The sequence below is a fragment of the Rattus norvegicus genome, chromosome 8 (assembly GCF_036323735.1).
Source record: "Rattus norvegicus strain BN/NHsdMcwi chromosome 8, GRCr8, whole genome shotgun sequence".
NCBI lineage: Eukaryota > Metazoa > Chordata > Mammalia > Rodentia > Muridae > Rattus > Rattus norvegicus.
Window position 1 is genome coordinate 62,525,537 of NC_086026.1, and position 21,826 is coordinate 62,547,362.

Below are 21,826 nucleotides of genomic sequence, written 5' to 3' on the forward strand. Positions count from 1 at the left end.
ACACACACACACACACACACAGAGTAGTACAAGATCTAGAAAGAGTCAACCACATAAAGAAGTTACCAACCACCATCTGTGAGAAGCAGCATGGAAAACTGCTGAGCTGACCACTAATGTCTACAACTCTATTGAGATTTGAGATTAGAGAAATACAAACATCCATCTAAGCAATTTAGACTTAACATATGCATATTCCATGGAAGGTTTTAAAAAGAAGAACATATATAAATATTGAACTCACATTAGTGATCATTTAGAGACAGTCTATGTAGCTGCACCCAACACTAAGATGGGTTAACGCACAAAGGTATGACGAAATGGCTAGGAAAATGGCAGGCAGGGAGCACACATGTAGCAGCTATAAAGAACTTACTATAGACATGACAGGAGGAGAAGCTCGTTAGGAAGAAAAGGTTCAACGGGAAGGGAAAGGAAATAAGAGAGAGTAATGCAAATATGTCTATATGTCTATATACATATGAAGTTGTGAATAAATAAAATTTTTTAAGAACTTATTGTAAAAATCTCAATTTGTTACATGTTTGAAAACTCATGATTGAAAAGTATATATGGATTTATTCTTGGAGAAATTCTTTTGATTTTATTCCAAATTAGTCTGGGTTATAAATATATATATGGCATCATTCAGAACCACGTGATTAAAAAAGACATCAACCCAAATAAAAAAGACATCAACCCAAACATCTATTACTAAGGAACTTGTGGAATGAACTATTAAACACAGCACCATAAGGTGTTATGCAACTATAACAAAAAGTGTAACATATTCGTCTATCACTCTGGAGTGCCTTCTAGAATCTACCAATAAGTAAAAAAGCAAGTACAAAACAGACTGGTGATAAACACTATACACGCATACGCTTGCACAACCGAGTGTAGTCATCTTGTTTTAAGGAAAAGGACAGATAATCCAAAAACTGAAAGTCAAATACTTTCAGATACCAAAGGGGAAAAATGGTAAAAGAGAATTTATTAAAATTTAAATTTTCTAATTCATGATAAATGCCTATGTAAAGAAGAGGGAAGGAAAAGCCAGCTATTTAAAAAGCCAAGCTATATAAAAAAAAATGCAAACTAAACATTCAATACACAAATGTTCTCCATAAAACACAAAGAATACTTAGAAAAATACATATCAACAACTTAGGGAGAAAATAATAAAGTTCTCAACAGTCACCTGATCAAAAGCAATGTTCAGATGAAAACTGAACATAAACGATGTTCCACATCAAATAAGCAGACAAGATGCCCCCCACTTGCTGCTTATGAGAAAAATTCAAATGTGAGACAGGACACAACTGTACACTCCACTATACATTTAGGAGTCTCCAATATCAGGTTTTGAGAAATGATAGAGCCACTTTTGAAGAGACTTTCTTTCCCAAACCATTCTCGCCATCTAGTGCAGCAATCATACTCTGTGGCATTTATCCAAAAGAACTGAAAGATCAGTCCACACCAAAAAAGGAGGGAAAAACTGCACTCAGATGTTTAATAATTTTATTCCCAACAGCTACCACTTGGAATCAATCAAGATGGTTCATAATAAGTAAACGGATAAAATGCACCATATACAGATAATAAAGTAATTTCAGCACTAAAGTTTTCAGACTAAGGGTACAGCTCAGTGGAAGAACACTTGCAGGGCACATGCAAAGCCCTGGGTTCAATCCTGAGTACTACAAGTTTAAAACCCTTCAAATACCACTGACAAAGCCCAAATTGCCTACTGAACAATACATGTCGTCCCAATGCTATCTTGTTAAAGACAAAAGTAATCATGCTTACTTAGGACAAAAATAATCAATATTTTACAAAAGATACCTTGGTCTAAAATATCAAAGAAAAAATTAACTGTGCTTACTGAACTAAAAGATGGCTAATTAATTAAAAGCGTTTACTGTATAGCATGAGAACCTGAGTTCCAATCCCCAGAGCCCACATAAGAAAGGAGTATCTATATCCCTAGTGCTCCCACAAGATATAAAGGAGGAACAAAGAATGCTCAGAAGCTTACAGGTCAACTAGTCTTAGTTAGGGTTTTACTGCTGTGAACAGACACCATGACCAAGCAACTCATAAAAAACAACAATTAACTGGAGCTGGCTTATAGGTTCACAGGTTCAGTCCATTATCATCAAGGCAAGAGTGTGGCACCATCCAGGCAGGCATGGTACAGGCAGAGCTGAGAGTTCTACATCTTCATCTGAAGGCTGCTAATGAAGACTAACCTCCAGGCAGCTAGGGTGAGGGTCTTAAGCCCACGCTCACGGTGATAAAACTACTCTAAGGCATACCTTCTAATAGTGCCACTTCCTTGGACCAACATATAAAACAGTCACACTAATATATGCATCAAAAAATAATGTTTCAAACAAGGTAAAACCAAGATTGTCCTGACATCCATATGCATACCATGACATCCATGCACCAAAACACGTGGGTGCACACACATACACAAACACACATTATAACTGTGAATATTTCTTAGAACTGCTGGGCACATAAAAACTCCTTAAACCACAGATCACCAGGGAAACCAGTAATGTTAGTCACACAGAGTTGTCTCCTCAAAGGAGGGAAAGAGTATCTCTTTTCCACCCAGAAGGCTGGGAGTAGATGTTGTTAATGACCTGGTGACCTTTGCTATCTGTAGAGCCAGACCTCACCCAAATCCCCCAGAATGTTCATCCTAGACTCTACCTCCCTAGACCTTTATTGTTAGCTCTGCTTCTCAGCCAATGGAGCCCATCCTCAGAGCAGACAACCTACATGATCTAGTCTTGGTCAAGACCACATCAGATCCTAGGCCCTTAAGCTATTAGCATCCAGCTTCTGGGTCACATGTACTTGGAGTTAAGTTTCAATGTGACTATGCCCGTTTGCACCAGGGATTGTATTATACCGGGAAGTTTTTTTCCAAAATTGTACTGTGTCTAAATATGCTTATAATAAACCTACTGATGTAAGAGTCTCTAGAGGTTTGAACTGCTATCAGCTGAGTTGGGTTGAACCAACTTTTCCTTCTTGCCTCTTGCAGTTCATTTCCCTGCCAACTGTGGCACTTGCAGCAACTCCCTCACCCCCAGCACTCCTCTCTCATTCCTTGATTTAAACAAAATCCCTACAAAACCACATAACAACTTTGTTTACCAGAAAAAAAAAAAAAAAAAAAACTCTTAGTCTCCCTATGGGCAAAACCCCATCAGGTATCAAATAAAACTTTTGACAGGGATTGCATATCAGATACCCTGCATATCAGGTATTTACATTATGATTTATAACATTAGAAAAATCACAGTTATGAAATAGCAAGGAAAATAATTATGGTTGGAGATCACCACAACATGAGGAACTGTATCAAAGAATCACAGAATTAGAAAGGTTGAGAAGGGCTGTTATAAGCCTTATTGTAAATTACACTCTCTGAGCAGTGTAACTTGGGAAGCACAGATTTATACATAACTACTCTACTAACAGTAAGATATGACTCCCCCTTGGGAGGCCCATATCCATGGGTGTTTCTTATGATTATTCTGGGCATCTCCCTATGTGCTTAAGAGCTAAGCCAAAAATAGCTTTAAAAGAAGAAACTGTCATGTTTGCTTATCCGAAATTCCTTTCTGTGAGGTAAGGAGGTCCTAACTAGAAAACGAACTCTTTTGATTGGTGCCAGTGGCAGTGAGGAGTTATGTTTCTGTCCCTGTCACTACCTTAGGAAATACCCCATGATCTCATAAAATTCCTTGGAAACTCTTTGAAGACAATAACTTCAAAAACCACCCAAATCATATACAAAGACAATGACGAGCTACTCTCCTTTGAGAAGCCCATATGACCTCATAAAATCACACTTTAATATCTTTAATTTTTCCTCGTTGCCTTTTTCTCTTAACCTCATACTGAAAATTTATATTATACATATCTTTTAATAAACTGCTTTGTAATATCCAGTGCTGAAATTATTTTCTGCACCAAACCCAAGAATTCTGTGTTTGCCTAAGTAGACATCTCTAATAGAGCTCAGGCCACTACCAACAATGTTTGACTTTGACTCAGCATTTGCTATCCTCCTCCACAAACTGATCCTCTCTCCCTCACTTACGGTGGAAGTGGTTGCTAACATCTTATCAAAAAACATTTGTTCTCCAGACCACATTTTCAGAACTGTTACATTAAAATATTCTCACAGTTAAACATATATGCAGAATTTAAGTAATTTTAATTAGCTATTAGTAGTATGCTCTGTGTATCTAGTAACAAAAAGCATATTACACACAAAATAAAAGCTTAAGAATATTAATTCTTGAACTAAGAAGATGGTTCAGGGAGAGAGAAATCCTACCTATATTTTGCTTTCTCATGAACCCAGACATACTCAGGGTCTTTCAAACTCAAGCGCGCAAGGTCCTTCACAGATTTGGTCTGTGTAGCTGAGAACAGCAAAGTCTGGCGTTTCTTGGGAAGATTTTCAATGATAGCATTCATGGTATCAGCAAAGCCCATATCTAAGATTCTGTCTGCCTCATCAAGAACTGCAAAAGAAAAGTGCAAGTTACTCTATAATATTCAAATAATATATTAAGCTAAATGCAATTTAGTGCACTGCTTAGAATCCTAAAGCAGAAAAAGACACTGGCTGAGCTAAGGGTACAGTTCAGTAGTAGCTCAATTGCCTAGCATTTGCAGGTACACGTGCAAGGTGCTGCATTCAAATCCCAGAGTCACAATTTAAAAAAAAGTAATATAGTAGAAAATTGATCATATCTAAACAAATAAAACCTACTGCTAAATTTACATAGTATGTTGTTAATCTCTTACTATTGACAGATCAATCACAGTTACATGCAAGTTTAAAACTAGGGGCAACTGAATAAAGGACAATACAGAAACATTTCCACTCTAACTTTTCTGTAAATACAAAAGCATGCAAAAAAGAAAAGCTATTAAAACGCCCAAGAAGTAGCCTTTCCATGCAAAACAGAAGTTCATCAGAACAAATGACAATCTGACCAGGGAGATGGCTCAGTGCATGAGCACTTGCCATGCAAGCATCTAGAGTCCAGATCTCCAGCACCACACAAAAGCCAAGTCCCAGCACTCAGGAGAGAGATGGAGCCCAGGCCATCTGATCAGCTGTACTTGCCTATCCAGTGTGCTCTATGGTCACCGAAATACACTGCCTCGGGAAACAAAGTGGAAAGGTGACACCTGCCATCAATCTCAAGACTTCATATGCTCCCACACTGGTGTGGACACAGATACAAGACACGCACACGCACATGTGCCAGAAAGAAAAAAGAAAAAAAAAAAAAAACTATCAATGCCTAACACTCACGTACCTAGTTAAGTACATTAGATTCCCTAAATGTTCCCTGTCAATTAAAGAAAAAAATAGCAATCCTGTACTCTTCCTAGTTTAAGAGTCCAAATGTCAAAATAAAAGAACAAATCTAATATGACACTGCCGATATTAAATCTCGGAAGGGCTTTCTCAGGAATGAGCTGAGATTTTGGAGTTTTGGTTGGTTTTGTTTGTTGGTTTGCTGGTTGGTTGGTGTTTGTTTTTTAACAGAAATCATAATACCCACCTAACATCTGAAGATTGGTGGCATGAAAACAGATTGTTTCATCCATGTGTTGAAGAAGTCGACCTGGTGTGCAAACGAGTATATTTATGTTGTTGATCCTCTCAGCTTCATGTTTTAGATCCTGCAAATAGTTGTTTCTTTGGTTACACACACATGCCTCACAGCAGCCTGTACACAACTGTACAAGCCACCTGCACATAGAACATCATTGGAGCAGTTTAGACACTTAGAAATAAACACCATGTCTCTCTTTCAGTTCTGTAGCATACCTACCACATTTCCAAGACCCTAGAGAAGGGGAGGGGGCAATAGAGGGGAGGGGTTTGTAAGTGTGGGACAGGGCGGGAGTTTGGGGGGACTGTGATCAGGATGTAAAGTGAATAAAAAATAATTATTGGGGAAAAAAAAAGCTATTCATCATACCCAGGATTCTGAGGCTAAAATAAACTAACAAATGACTGTGCCAAGACTTAATTTCCTATTAAATCAGTAAAATGGTCTTAAAAATTATAATTATTCCAACTCTTTAAGTCAGGACTAGAGGCACTGAACAGTCTCTCCCATACAACTTCCATATTTTATTGGGGTGGGGGGAGCTAACTAAAGCAGTTTACAGTTTATAGGTTCTCATCTTGAGACAAGAACCACCAGATGTTATTAAATGTTAAAGACAAGTAGCAGGTCCAAAAGTAGGGTTTGTGATACTACCTCTTCCTTGCTTGTGTACACCTGCATAGAAATTTAAGAACTAATTATCCTCACAGTCCAGAAGTGGCCATAGCAGATACAACCATCTCAGATGTACTAAAAAGTCAACAAAAGTTGGCCAGGTTTTACCATAATACCATGATTAAATACATATTTTTCAAAGCAATCATCTTCCCTTCATGTGGTATTGACACAGCAGTGTTTTTTTAAACTATTCAGACTCTTAAACACTCTATTAAAAGGTACTATGTCCACATACTGTAACGTTCTCTTTCCCAAAGCAAGCAGTAGGTTTGCCTCATGAACTCAGAGGCTGACAAAAGTAGACTTTCTGGACTATGTGGATGGCACACACCGAGGCCCCCTCCAAAAGAACAATCCGTTTGTACGAGTCCTCCATCCCCTCCCCCCATCACCTGCATAGTGATGTTAGAGGAAAGGGCAGATAAGGACGAACCTTCCCACCAATGATGAGACCAGCTGAAAAATCATGGTTCTTTCCTACTTTGCGTAGAACCTCAAATGTCTGATAGGCCAGTTCTCGAGTAGGTGATATTATCAGAACTCCCAGGCCGTCTGTTGAAGTCCACTGCAGGCGGTATAAGGCTTCCAATACCTTGAAGATGAGAGCAAACTGTACTTAATAAGATTAGAAAAAATCTTTGTATTTTGACTCGTCTCAACTTTTCCCTTCAAATCAAAAACATCATCAAGCAAAAGGCACTCCTCTCGCAAGTTTTATCCAGTCTGAGAGAGGCATTTTCTTCCAACAGAAGCATCCAACGCCAATTAAAGGGGAAAGAGAAGCCCTAAGGCAACTTCAATGTCAGAGTCAAAAACCAGAAGACCAGCGATTGGAACAGGGCATGTATAACCCTGACCACTGAAACAGGGACAAGAAAGTTACTTTCTAAACAGAAATCACATTAGAATCTGTATAGCTGTTACAGTTTTATACTGATTAAACTCCCTAGATGTACAAAAATAATGCTATAACAACAACAACTAGGATTTAAGAGAAAACTAGTTTTGAGGCATCTGGAACAAATGATTTGCCAGATGTTTTTGTAGGAACCAAATTAGAAAACCAACTGAGCAACTAAGATGTAAGTGAGTTCCTAAGCAGTTCTACTATCCTGCTACTACAAAAGATAGCTAGCTACTAGTGTTCCAGAAATTTCTCAATACCCAAATCCCCTTCATGTGAGCCACTGTAGAACACTATCTTCCAAAAGTAACAATCGTCACCTTCATCAGAACGGCTGTAACTACTGCCTGAGATAGGGTTTCTGTTTTTTGTTTTTGATGTTCGTTTAGCAGAAAGTGGGACATTCACCAGACTGAGGTTCTGGCCACTCGCTCCTGAGCCTCACCCACAGTCTCCTGTACATCATCTTCCCTAACTGTACATGACCTTAGGGTCTCAAGAGGTACTAGAGTATGCAGACACAGTGGGCTAACTGAAGGGAAGCTGTCAGTGCGGCTATGGGAATGTCATAAGCCATGCTGGGACGACTTTTCAATGGCCCAGTTGCTTTGAAATTATCCATCCTGTTGAAGGAACCCATCACTCAAGCTCTGTAAGTAAACCCAAGAAATTCACTGACTCTCAAAGTTGAACTTTAGTGTAATCACACTGTTTGTTTTCTTGGTAGTGTCTGTAAGGTAGGAATATATATTCATTTACATCTCCCTGGGGAAAGCATTCTCACAACACGAATATATATTTCAGCCTTATCCTACAAAAATGGCAAACTCAAATACCACTGGCAGGCTTGCAAGGGTGAGAGCAGAAACAGCTTTCCCCACGGGGTCTCCTGGGAATGACATCAAATGGAATAACCCAAGCAGACAGAACAGGACCGTTCTACACCACCACCACAGAGTGTCCACCTCCCTCAGAAGGCAATGGCTTCTAAAGCTTACTGACTCATTCACCACAGTACGTTACTGAGTGCCTCCCATGGGCAAGGCACTGTGAGAGAAGCTAAGGAGTGTGAGGTCGGGAAAAGAACAAGATAGATGTGGCTCCTGTCTGGTCAGGAACGCCAACGTGAAACAACTGTTTACATAACCATCTGCTTTGTTGTAGGTACAGGATGTCATAAAATCATATAAAAGAGGCTCTGATCCACAACACGTGTACTTACTGGAACGAGAAAAGCCAAAGTCTTGCCAGACCCAGTTTTGGCAGCTCCAAGCACATCTTTACCTTGCAAAGCCAACCCTATGGTCTGCTTCTGTATCTCTGTTACCAAGCGGTATTGCGCTTCTTGCAAACCTAGCAGTGTGGAGAAGAGAAGAGAACTCTTAATGGATGAAGCCACAGGCTTGACGGTGTGTTCCTATCACAAACAAATGTCTGAAAGTTCTTCTGTTCTACCCTGACGCAAATCACAAACAGGCAAAGAACAGCTCACTTAATTTTGAGGGTCTGGTGGCTCATAGCTAGACTTCCAAACCCATAATCACTGAGGCCTATAGCCTGAAAACTAAAAGCTTCTAACTGCAAACTTTCAATGTTGCAGGCAATAGGTGCGTGAGATGGTTCATCAGGTAAAGCCCTTGCTGTGTGAACCTGACGACCTAAGTTTAATCCCCAGGATCATATGAAAGGAGAAAACTGACTTCACAAAGTTGTTCTATCACAGCCACATGAACACTGTGGCATTCACAACCCCTCCAACACACACACTCCAGTAATAATAATAATAATAATAATAATAATAATAATAATAATAATAATAATAGTTTTGTTTTAAGCGAGACTACCTGTTCTTTTGTTCAAGATAGAGGCTTATCTAAGGACTTAGACAATATGCAGAATGGATGAACCTAGAATAAATTATATTAAATGAAACAAGCCTGGCACAGAAAGACTGCCAGATAATCTAATGTTTATAAATCCTAAAAACAAAAAGAATGTTACCAAAAATTGGGGGAGTGAAGAGATAGAAAGCGATTACTCAACACAAAAGTACACAAGTTGAAATGGGTTCAAGAGCTATATTGTGGGCTGAGGAAATATATTATAGGTCGGGAACAGCTCAGTTGGTAGATGGATGAAGCCCAGGGTTTAAAGCCTATGATGCCAGTAGGGATGTAGAGAATGAAAGATCAGAAGTACAAGGTTATCCTCAGCCACATAGCAATGGTGGTATTAAAGCCAATCTGGAATATATCAGGCCTATCTCAAAATAAAAAAGATATATTTTACATCACAATATCACAATAACTATAATTTGTTATAATTTATGCGTTTATGCTTGAAAGTTGCTGAAAGTAGATCTTTTAAAATGAACAGAATCATCAAGTTCATTCAAAATGTTCAGAGCTTCCTGGTCCTTTTTAACTTATCTTCAACCAATCCAGAAAGAATAGGAAATAAAAATGGTTAGAATTCGGTGTTTTAGAGGTGGGTAGATGGTACATGCTTGGCAGGAGGATCACTGAGTTTACAGTCTGAACTGTAAAGGGAGTTCAAGGCTACCCTGGACTGAATAACAAAACCCTGTTTCAAAAAAAATTAAACCTTGTAGTTATGGTATTTCATGAAACCAAAAATGTCAAAAGATTAATTTTTTTGCCGTTAACCTTTCTCTTCTCTAACAGCTGTTGGGCTAGAGAGACAGTTCAATCAGTAAGATGCATGAGGACCTGAGTCAATCCTCAGAACCTACAGAAAATATCACATATGGAGGTTTGTGCTTTTTCAACCTAGACTAGGAGAGAAAAACAGGAAGATTCTTGGGGCCTGCGGGCCAGCCAACCTAACCTAATTAGTGAGTTTCAAGTCACTGAGAAACCCTGCCTTAAAAGAGTGAAAAGTTTTCCTGAATATAATACCCAGGCTGGTGTCTAGCCTCCACACATATTCAGGCAGGCACATACACAAACATACATGTGCATTTTTTTTAATTTTGAAAAGATATGAATAAATCTAACAGTGTATCCTAAAATGACCACATGTACTTACCTTTCAACGTTTTTTTGGATAAAGGGAAATCTGAAAATCTTGTAATTTCATTTACATTTATCTGGAAAAAAAGATTATAAAAAGAGAAAATGTCAGATAAGACAAGAGATACTAGATGATTCATTAGTTTCATAAAACAACTCCCCCTCCCCCTACATTGTATTACCTAGCTCATCCTCCATGTAACAAATTTAGAATCATCCCATCACTTCTAAATAAAAGCCATTTATTCAAATAACATGAAGTCCCATGGAGGAGCCTCAGCTGGCAGATACTCTTCCAAGCAGGACTTAAGATGTGTTTCTCCTTCCTTACTTGTGGTACACTAACTAATGAGCCTCTTCCATAGGATACAGAATACCTAAAGGAAGAAAGCGTGATAGGCAATAGTGATTGTTAACGTGAAACAATACAGAATGACCCAGGAAACAAACTTTTAAGCATGTCTGACACGGTTCCTAAATTGGGTTAACTAAGGCTGGAGACTCCTAAGTGCAGGCAGCACCAGCATTCACCTGTTCCCTATCCGTGGACAAAACATGAGCAGCCACTAGAAATTAGCAGCAATTAAGAAGAGACCAGCATCACTGAGGTGAAATCTGGCAATTGTTCTCTGAGAACACTAAGAACTGTTCCAGAGAGAGCCAAGGTTGTACCTCATGCAGCAGCTGTACTTGGTAAGGTATAAAAATCACCCAGTTGGCACTAATTTTGAAGGTATGAAGGAGTCATGAAGAGCAACTGAGGCATGGGACTGTGAAGAGGTCATGGAAAGCCATTGGTGAAGGTGCAGCCTCAGTGGCAGTTGATAGAACTGAAAGGGGCATGCAAAGAAGGTGAGGCGTGGCACCATGAAGAGAGCCTATGAGAGGCTATATGTGAAGCCTAGTTGTAGTGAAAGACCCCAGTGTATTGGAGATGCCAGTACCATGGGATGATCACAAAGAACAGCAGCAGCAGTGGAGTGGATCAGCCTGAGGTTAGAGTGCTGTAGAAGGCAGAGCTGAGGAAGTGAGGCCAGCCCTTTGGAGGAGCCCAGAAGATCATGTGTGGATCCCAGACATTAGACCAAGAAGCTGTGAGGTTGTAAGTTGTCTTGGAAACCCAAAGATGTTAAAGATGCCAGAGCTGTGGGATATCTGTTGAGAAAAGCTGCTAACAGGTAGTGGAACCAGCCCAGGAGAAGGAAGTTTACTGCAGTCAACAAAGATGAAAAAGGAGTGGAGACCTTAAAGACCACTTTGACATCAGACATGGAGATGCAGTTTGGAGTTTGCCCAGCTGGTTTCCTGACTTGCTTTGGAGATTATAGTTAAATGATTGGATGAATCTCAGATGGACTTTTAACATTGTTGAGACTGCTATAGACTATGGGGACCTTGGAAGTTAGATGAAATGTACTTCTTTAGTATGCTATGGCTAAATAGGGCCCTCATAGACTCATATATGAATAACCCCTATGGTGGTCAAGGAGTAGAATATGATGGTCTGTAAGTGCTTGGGCCAGGGAGCAGCATTATTAGATGGTCTGGCCCTGTCTGAGTAGGTGTGGTCTTGCTGGAGTAGGTGTGTCACTGTGGGAGTGGGCTTTAAGACCCTCATCCTAGCTTCCTGGAAGCCAGTATCCTGGTAGCAGCCTTCAGATGAAGATGTAGAACTCTCAGCTCCTCCTGCACCATGCCTGCCTAGATGCTGCCATGTTCCTGCCTTGATGATAATTGACTGAACCTCTGAACCTGTAAGCCAGCCCCAATTAAATGTTGTCCTTATAAGAGTTGCCTTGGTCACGGTGTATGCTCACAGCAGTAGAACCCTAACTAAGACATTTAGCATAGGCAGAAATAAGGATATGAACTCAGAAAAGCTCTGGGTAGAGCAACACAAGGAATTGCAGACCCACAGGAGTAAAGCAAGCAAAGGCTAAGGCTCCATTCTCCAAGCAATTCTAGTCACGGTCCAAAACAAAATCCAAAAACAATTTCTGAGTAACGGCCTCTCCTTTAATTGATTTTTTTTTCTATATGACGGGGATTGTGAATGTTTTCCACACTTTATCTTACTAATTCCTCACAATGTATAAAGCAGGTAATACTACTAAGCCTTTTAAAATAAGGGGGAGGGCACAAATAGTGTAAGAAAAGTAAACAAAGTCATATAGCTGGTGAACAAAAGCATAACCAAATCTGAATCAAATTATCTGAACTCAAAACTCAAACTAATTCTTAAGTGTTGCTAACTCTAAACGGTTTATCTCGTTGTTGTTGTTGTTGTTGTTGTTGTTGTTGTTGTTGTTGTTGTTGTTTTTGTTGTTGCTATAAGATTACAAATAATGACTTTAACTCCAGGATGTTTCTACCTGTTAAATCTCTACACTAGAAAGGTGGCATTCACTGAAAGGGTGAGAGAAGTGGATGAATGCTGAAAAAAAAACGGGCTTTATGGGGACGGATAGGCAGTAACATTCTTAAGGAGCAGACATGTAGGGCAGGAAAACATGTCAGCGTGTCAAAGTGTTAACTGTGAGACTACTCATCTAGGGACACTGACTACAAGGTGGGGATGTCAAGGAACAGACCAGCACATCACAGTTTCTCTACACTGATTATTGGTGAAAACCACGAAGACAATGAGGCACAGAACAGAGAATGATGCTAAGGGAGAGAGCCAATTCCCAACGTAAAGAACGAAAGCTATGGAAACAGACTCAGGTCTAGGTTCCCACTCCACACTACTAGATGTGGGAAACTGGGACAAGTTTCTTATCCTCTCCAAACTGTACAGTTCCTACCTGTTAAATGGAATATTAAGATCCATATCCCAAGATAGGGGCAAAGAATATAAAACCTACGGAGAGTCCTTTAAAAGGTGCATACTATTTCTACTATTTTAAACATTGACCAAGAATAACAGCATTTTCTTACATCATTCCAGATTTTAGCTTATCTATTTCATTTTTGAGACCAAGTTTCATGTATCACTGACTGACCTCGAACTTACTATAAAGCTGTGGATAACCCTGCCTCCACCTTCCTTAGTGCTCAATATGTGCCCCGTTTATGTGGAGCTGGGGATTGAACCCAAGACTTCCTGCATGTTAGGCTAGCACGCTACTGAAGGCTCTCACTCCATACGCTAGGTTCTTTCCACAGAGGTCAGTACTATTGCCGTTCTATTCTGTAACCACTGCTGCACTATATGTTCCTACCCGGAGTGTCACTGAATTTCTATCACTTTTCCAGCACTGTGACAAGCAGAAGAGTCAGACCTGGGTAGCGGCACCCAACAGACCACTAGGGAGGCCTCGCTGGCCGGGTCCGCCCCTTTCCCACAACACCTTTGCCCGATGTCCACCATACCGGCGACACACCCCGGCTGCACCGGCCCTCGCTCCCCAGAGCCCCGCCGAACGTGTCCAGAGCCCACCTCACCTTCTCGTAATTTTGCATGAGGCGGCTGATACCCTCACGTTCGACCTGCCATTCCGGCTTCTTAAGCTGCTTCCTCCGTTCCTTCTTTTGGTGCTGCCTGTGGCTGTGTTTTTTCTTCCAGCGGTTGAAGCTCCTCACCGGGTCCGGTCGGGTTCCCTGACCCAGAGAACCAACCGTTTTGCCCATGGCGGGGGCTACCAGGACGCACGACGCCGCCAGACACGAGACACCTATCTCCTCAGGAGCAGCAAGGAAGACGCGAAACCCAGCGTGTGGAGAGGGTGCAGGGACGCACGCGCAAGGCCGGGGACCCGCCCCCAAGCTGGGAAGAGTGGGCACATATTAATGACGACATCAATGCGCGAACGATGATTGGTAATTTGGCTTCCGCAGGGCGGGGCTATCCTAAAACTCAGGGAGAAGCGTGCTCAGAGGAACTAGGCGTGCTCTACTGCTTCGGGGGCGTGCATAGGGTTTCCGGAAACAGCGCAGAGACACTGCTTATTTCTATTTTAGTGATGGCATACTACTCAACGTAAAGTACTGCTCTTCATTTGTTCTGGATTCAAGTGTACCTAACATTCTTGAGTACGCTGCTACACGTTACAGAGTATGTGGGTCGAAATCGTAATCTTCGTTCTGCATATTTCGACCCAGAGGGCAGAACGATTGGTCTAAAATCTGCTTAGTTGGGGTTGGGGATTTAGCTCAGTGGTAGAGCGCTTGCCTAGCAAACGCAAGGCCCTGGGTTCGGTCCTCAGCTCCGAGAAAAAAACAAAAAAACAAAAAAGAAAAAAAAACCCAAAATCTGCTTAGTTGATGACTAATTTCCATCCACTACGGTGTGATTCTAGGTATAAAAAAGGACATTTACGTCTTTCAGAGTCTTCCGCTCAGCCCTTCAGACTATTACCACAGTTAATAAGGGTACTGACAAACTGGCTGAATTTACCTTCAAATGTCATTATAAAAACAGAACGATGGCTAAAACTAAAAATATTTTTTCTCGAAAGTATGTTGAGCAAATCAATTGTTTTCGCTTTTTAAGTAAACTGTTTTGCTGAATTGGATTTCATGGCACATTTACACAGAACCTCTACAAGCACACATCAGATTGAGGAAAGGCCCCGGGTTGTAGCAATGCGACTGGAGAATTGGATTGGAAATTTACAAGAAAAGTGTTTAGGCCTTTAAGGCCCCTTTTGACTCCACATATCCACACAAATATCCTAATTCTATACCGTATTCGGTTAAAAGCCACTAATTCAAAACAGAGAGGAAGGCCACCAGGTGTGTTATCTCTACAGTCAGTACTTCAGAGATAGGCTCAATAAAAGGAAGAAACGTGAAAGTGTGTGTGTGTCCTCAAGACATCACAAGATAATGACCATAATTCAACAATTCTGCCTCTGGAAATAAACCCAAACAAACTGAAAAGAGAGATTCAGACATACTTAAATGTTCATGCTTGAAGCAGGCACTATTCATTTTCCATACTAAGGTTATTACTGAGGAACAAACATAATACATACATATAGGGAAATATTATTCACCCTTTAAAAATAAAAATCTGGCACATGATACTAAGTAAATTGTCACAAAATGACAACCATTCGCCTTTATGAGATATCAGTGTTGTTGAAATAATAATGATAATGATAATAATAATAATAATAATAATAATAAAAACAAAGGGCCAGTATGATGGCTCACAAGGTAAAGGCACTTACCACCAAGCCGGATGACCTGGCTTCAACCCAGAGCTCACATGGCAAAAAAGCAGAGAATTGACTCCTACAAGTTGTCCTCTGATTCACACACACACACACACACACACACACACACACACACACACGAAAGAGAGAAAGTAGAAGGGTGCTCACCAGGAGCTTGATGAAGAGGAGAAGACTTTAACTGTTTCGTTATAGAGTTTCCAAGGTGAAAAGAGGCCCAGATATTAGTTGTATGATAATATGAATATGCTTAACTAAACTGTGAACAAACCTGATTAATGGCAAACTTAATAGTAGGTGTGCACACAATTAAATTTTTTTAATTTTATTTTAAAAAAAAAAAGAAAAGAAAAAGATCTCCATAAACTGACATAAAAGCAGTTTGCAAAGAAATGGCAAGTAACATTTCTCTGGCTTCGGGAAACTTACTCATCAATAGGCTCTCTAGCAAGACTTGGTGTCAGATCACAGCACGCAGGAAACAGACAGGAGAGCAGCACAAGTTCAAGGCCAGCCAAGACTGTATAGTCAAGTTTCCATAGGTAAAGTCACACTGTGCAGAGGAACCTTCGAATAAACCTTGCTCATCATTTTCCTACCTGTATACTCACCTTCCAGTTTCCCACCATTAGATCCTACTTTCAATTCCTATCGATTCTCCATAAATTGACTGTTCCCTATTGAAGACGGTCTGTAAGCCAGCACTCTAAGTCACTGCTTAGTGGGACGGGGACTGTGCCCTGTGCCTTCCTCTTGCTAATCCGTCTTCTGTTAGGTCTGTCCCTACTGCAAATGTATAAGCATTGAGGAACTTGTATTTCTGCCCTAACAAGATGTATGGTTTTTTTCCTATATTATTTTTTAAATTCTATTTTATCTATATGAGTGTTTTGCTTGCATGTATGTCTACGCTTCAAAGGAGGCCAAAAAAGACGTCAGACAATTGTTAGCCTCCAAGTGGGTGCTAAAAAAAAATCAAATGTTAGTCCTCTGAAAGAGCAGTCAGTGCTCTTAACCTCTGATTTATCTCTCCAGCCCCTGTATTGTGTTTCTTTTTAATTAAAATGTAGTTTGGAGAATGGGGCTGGAACTTGCTTTGTAGACCAGGCTGGCCTCAAAGTCATAATAATCCCCCAGCCTCCTGAATGTTCTAATTGCAACTAAATGCCACCGGGCTGACTCAAAATGTTTTAAAGCAAAACTTTCAATGACAAAAAGTTACATAGTACAGCAAATGTACTTCAACAAAGGCCTTGTAAAGGTGCCTTTGGAGAGCACCCTAAACATCAATCACCATTTATCTTACAAAGTACCAGAAAAAAGAAAAAACCCTGAGGTGATTACTGTGTTAGTCACTGAACTATTACTGTGAAGAGACAACATGGCCAAGGCAACTTTTATAGAAAGAAGGATTTAATCGGGACTGGCTGACAGTTTCAGAGGTTTAGTCCATATCATTGCGGTGGGGAAGGTATGGCAGCATCCAGGTGGGCACTGGAGCAGTACCTAAGAACTACATCCTAATCCACAGGCAGGAACACACACACACACACACACACACACACACACACACACACACACACATACACACACACACACACACACACACACACACACACACACACACAAAACAGCACTGTGCCTGCCATGGGCTTTTGAAACTCCAAAGTTTTGAAACTGCCGCTCCAAATATATGAGCCTATGGAAATCATTCTTATTCAAACCACCGCACTTACTCTTAGTTTTAGCAACAGGGTGGCCTTACCTGAATATTCACATTGTATATTTTATAATGATTTTAAATTAAGTAAATGTTTATTTCCATGACTATGACTATAGCTGTAAGTTAAACCAATTTTTTTTCATATTTTCCATCACTACATTTTTTAAATGTGTGCACACATGCGCACACACACACACACAATATGAACTTTCTCTGAGGGCAAGTGAAATAGGGCACCAACAATGACTAAAGCAAGGAAAGGATTCTACTCAGGAGAAGCTTAGAAAACCACTGAGTATAGTTGAGATTTTTTTTTAAAGTATGAGCAATGCTGGTCAGCTCCACCACTGAAGAAAAACAAAATGTTTCTCTCAGCTTCTCAGGAACACCTCCCCTGTCGTGAGACTGGGCTGTTCTCTTTGAGTGACAGAAAATCTAGCCAATAGACTCAGGAGGGCTTGATATTGATGCAAAGGTGGCAGAAAACCAACAAACACTGGGGCTGTCAAAGTCAGAGGCCACCATTGAGTTCCTGTCCCACAGACCCTACCAAGGAAACCCAGTCAGACTGAAACAGTGGACAAGTGAGTGCAGAAGTGGAGCACTTCACTGAATTCCCAGTAAGGAGGCAGAGGTCCTGAGAGCAATGTAAAGAGGGTAAGCCAGAGCTGTCCAAGGGTGGGCCGCCATTGTCCAGCTTTTTGCCTGTTTGTTTGTTTGTTTGTTTGTTTGTTTGTTTGTTTTAAAGGGGAGAGGGCTTTCCCCATTGATACATCTACAGTGCAACTCTACTTACAGGGTTCGGGAAAAATTACATGACAATTTAGATAAGGGCACCAGCAATGACTAAAGTAAGAAAAGGATTCTACCCTCTCTTCAGTGTCAGGGACCAGATTCGGGATCTTGTGTATGCTGGACAAGCACTCTTCACATTGACCTGCATCTCTGGCCAGTTTCCCCGTATTTTGGATAAGCAATCAGGAAACTGTAAAGGAAAAACCATGGAGGAGAAAATCACAATTTCTATTTACCTTCCCTGGAACAGTGTTGCAGAAAAACAACAAAGAAACAGAACAAAACAACAAAACAAAAACAAAACCCAAGAAGTAGAAGAGGTAGAAGAAAGATTGTACAAGCCACCAGATCAGGACATGGACTTCAGGATCAGGTTTTCTGGAGATGGAAGGGAAGTTGGGCCCATGAAATCTCAAGGATGTGGTTGCTTGAAAAAGACCTGCATAATGACACCAGCAGACATCCACCATAGATGGGGAAATTCCACAAGACCCTGCCAATAGAGGCAGGAAATGAATGGCCGCTAAGAAAGGGAGGAGAATCAGCTTTCTTTAGGAACAAGCCCCTCAATAGGTCATCCAATCCCACATGGTCAGCCCTAAACACATGGGCAATACTAAGCAGAAGCAGTAAATCACATGCACTTATAAATAAGTGAGTAAGTAAATAAATAAATCTCTTTTAAAACGATTTCACACACTTCTGACACTTATCTCACAATTACACAGTCGCATATGTCCTGGCTGTTTGGTTGTTTTTCTGTGACATTGTTCCAGGAAAGGTAAGTGGCTCCTGGGATCTTGCCCTGTCTGGTTTTTCCTTTACTGGTTTCTGATTCCTTATTTAAAATATAAGAAAATTGACTGGAGAAGCAACCCAGTTAGAGTGCTTGCCTAGCCTGCACTAGATCCTGAGTCCAGTCCCCAACACTGAATAGCAGTAGACATCATGGTGCACACCTGTAATCCCAGAACTCAGAAGATGAAGGCAGGGATGGCAGGACTACAAGACCAGCCTCGAGTGCATAGCAAGGGCAGGAACGGCTAAAGCTACTCAAGACCTTGTCTCAAAAAACAAAACAAAAACAATTTTAAAAATGTTAAAAAAACATAAGGTAACAGATTTACGAACCCTAGTTCCCCCACCCAAATCTTCAGAATAACATCTATACTCACAAAAACACAAGGGTCCCCACCCATCATTTGTTTTCTGTGATTTTTGTAACCAACTGCCAACTGAAGTCCAAAACTATTAATATTTGTCTTGACTCTTCCAGATAGTAAAACCATGGAAATTTATTTCAGTACATCGTTATAGTTGTTCTATTTGACTAGTAATTGTTGTTGACCTTTTACTGTGCCTAATCTATGTGTTACACTAGATCAGAGCTCCAAATGTATAAGGTAAGCATGCTATATATGGAGTAGTACAACATGGATCATGAACTTGAAAGAATTAAAGTTGTCCAGTGGTTCTCATGTGCCACGAGATAGGCCCAGATGCCAATGGAGGACCGATTTCATGCAGCTCAAACCCGACAACTTACGTCACAGACAGGACAGTCCCACACGTTTTCTGGTTGTTATTTCATTTTTTTTCTGTAAAATTATAACACTGTTATAGGAAGAGAGAGAAACAAGGTGGTGATGTCACACGCCTTTAATCCCAGCACTCGGGGCAAAGCAGGCAAGTCTCTGAGTTTGAGCCCAGCCTGGTGTACAAAGCTAGTTCCAGGACAGCCAGGGCCACAGAGAAACCCTGTCTGGAAACAAGCAAACAAACAAACAAAAGAAAAAGGAAAACATCTTCTATTAGAACTTATTGAATTAATCAAGGTTCTCTATAGGAACAGATCTGATAGAATAAAATATATATATATATATATACATATATATATATATATATATGGGAATTGATTAGCTTTGCTTACAGAATGTAGTCCAGGTAGTCCAGCAACTTTCATTTTTAAATTATTATATGATCTAAAATTTTTTGTATTAAGGAAAAGTGAGTTGAAAGGTACCTACACAGTAATAACTTTCCGTGCGCTCAGAGAAGCCAGAGGCACTCAAGACTTCCACTTGTTTTCCCAGTAAAAATAAAGGCATTTATTCTATTTCCCCTTCCCGTTAAGTTGTGTCTCCAGGATTATTTAGAGAACAGATTCTCTAAAATAAATTCAAACGGATACTAATCATTGAATCCAATTATATTAAGAACCTAATTCATATCAGTTCATGTTTACTGTCACTAAGACTGAACCATAGCAAAACTCTGTAATATTAACATATGAGAAGACATTCATATGATCCACGTGACTTTAACTCATATGAGCTATAAGTAATATTAATATGCTTAACAAAGCTCTCTCCAGTTGCTAGTGCTATATAAAAACTTATGGGGGGTATCAGCATCAGCAGGGTGACAGTAGCCCAGAGCAACCCCTAACAGCCTAAGAATCCCCCCACCTTAGGGACAATCAGATAATGCTGGATACTTGACTTCCCTCAAAAAATGTTCCAGGAATTTTTTCTCCAGTGAGATTCTGGATTTAGCCAGAGTAAAGTCAAGTTAGTGAGTTTATCAAGTATTTAGGTAGTGCCATGTAGGAGATGAACAGAATACTAACCAAAGACATCGGTTCAGATTTCCTGAGAGACAGTTGTCCTTGGGTGTCTTACACACACACACACACACACACACACACACACACACACACACACACATTCACATATATAATCAAAGGGTGTAATTTACAAGGCTAAAAATTAATCAAAGCTTAAAATTTTAGAATGTTTAAAGTTAAGTGAAAATATATGAGTCGGAATGTTATTTATCTATTTTTATTTTGTGCCATGGGTGTTTTGGCTGACTGTATGTATATAATCCACACGCATACGGTGCCTGAAGAAGACAGAAGGGGATGTCAGGTCACCCAGAACTGGGGTACAGACAGTTGTTAGGGTGCTGACTGGGAACTGATCTGGGTCCTCTGAAAAGGCAGGGAGTGCTGTTAACTGCTGAACCATCTCTTCTGTTCTCATACTTATGTTTTATATTATTTTTTCTTGTGTAAATGAAATTGTAAGGTGGTCTTATGAGGTTTAAACTTAGAGATGAGAAAGAAGGACTAATACAGTAAAACTCGAGCTTTCAAAAATTCTGGCTCTAAATAGACATGGTTCATTGTTGTGTTCAACACCCTTGTTAGAAACACTTTTAGGAAAACACACGTTCTCTCTGTTGTCTCTCTTGATGTTTCTTACTCTCAGCAGGAAAAGTAAACTAGATTCCAGGGGAGGGGCATTCTTCCTTTCTCATGTCTTCTCGCCTTTTCATCCTCACGTCTCCCACACCTAAGAATTCTAATATTGTAAAAAGTGCTTGAAAACTCTTCTCCTAATCATGTTCAACTTCTACACTCTCCTCGGCGTGGAAACGCCGCTCACAGTTTAGTTCGCTCCTGGCCAGCAGGTGGCAGCAGAAGATTAAGTGCCGCTCTCCCCTTGGGTTTGGATTCTATTTGCCGTGCAGTTTTACAGCCACGGAGCACTTGGTGTGTTGGTGAGCTGACCTGTCCTTCTACATCATTGAACCTCTGAGATGTTTGCAGTTAGTACTCTTCACATCGTCTACATAGTTTGAACTGGTTTTTTCCACATATCTTTTTTTTTTTTTTTTAACAGCACTCAGGAGATGCCACACATAGCTGTGTTGGTTACATACGCGATCTCTAAGCATCTCCCAACTTATTTTCCAGGGGATGAAGCTCATCTGAGCAGGTGATAGAGCTCAGTCCGCAGAGAGCTTGCCTAGCTTTCATGAGGCTGTGGGTTCAAGCCCCAGCA

The 21,826-nt window shown here is 40.4% G+C and overlaps 1 protein-coding gene across 1 annotated transcript in view; it reads right to left on the reverse strand.

Annotated features, from left to right (window-relative positions):
• Positions 1–14,049, reverse strand: part of Ddx10 (DEAD-box helicase 10) — a 154,710-nt gene extending 140,661 nt beyond the window's left edge. The window contains exons 1-6 of the mRNA NM_001106820.1: positions 13,728–14,049; positions 10,300–10,360; positions 8,474–8,604; positions 6,781–6,939; positions 5,616–5,736; positions 4,370–4,559 (exon numbers count right to left, since the gene is read on the reverse strand). Of these exons, the coding sequence (NP_001100290.1) occupies positions 4,370–4,559; positions 5,616–5,736; positions 6,781–6,939; positions 8,474–8,604; positions 10,300–10,360; positions 13,728–13,913 (848 nt within the window). The 5' untranslated portion in view covers positions 13,914–14,049. The remainder of the gene's footprint in view (positions 1–4,369; positions 4,560–5,615; positions 5,737–6,780; positions 6,940–8,473; positions 8,605–10,299; positions 10,361–13,727) is intronic.
• Positions 14,050–21,826: the final 7,777 nt, after the last annotated feature.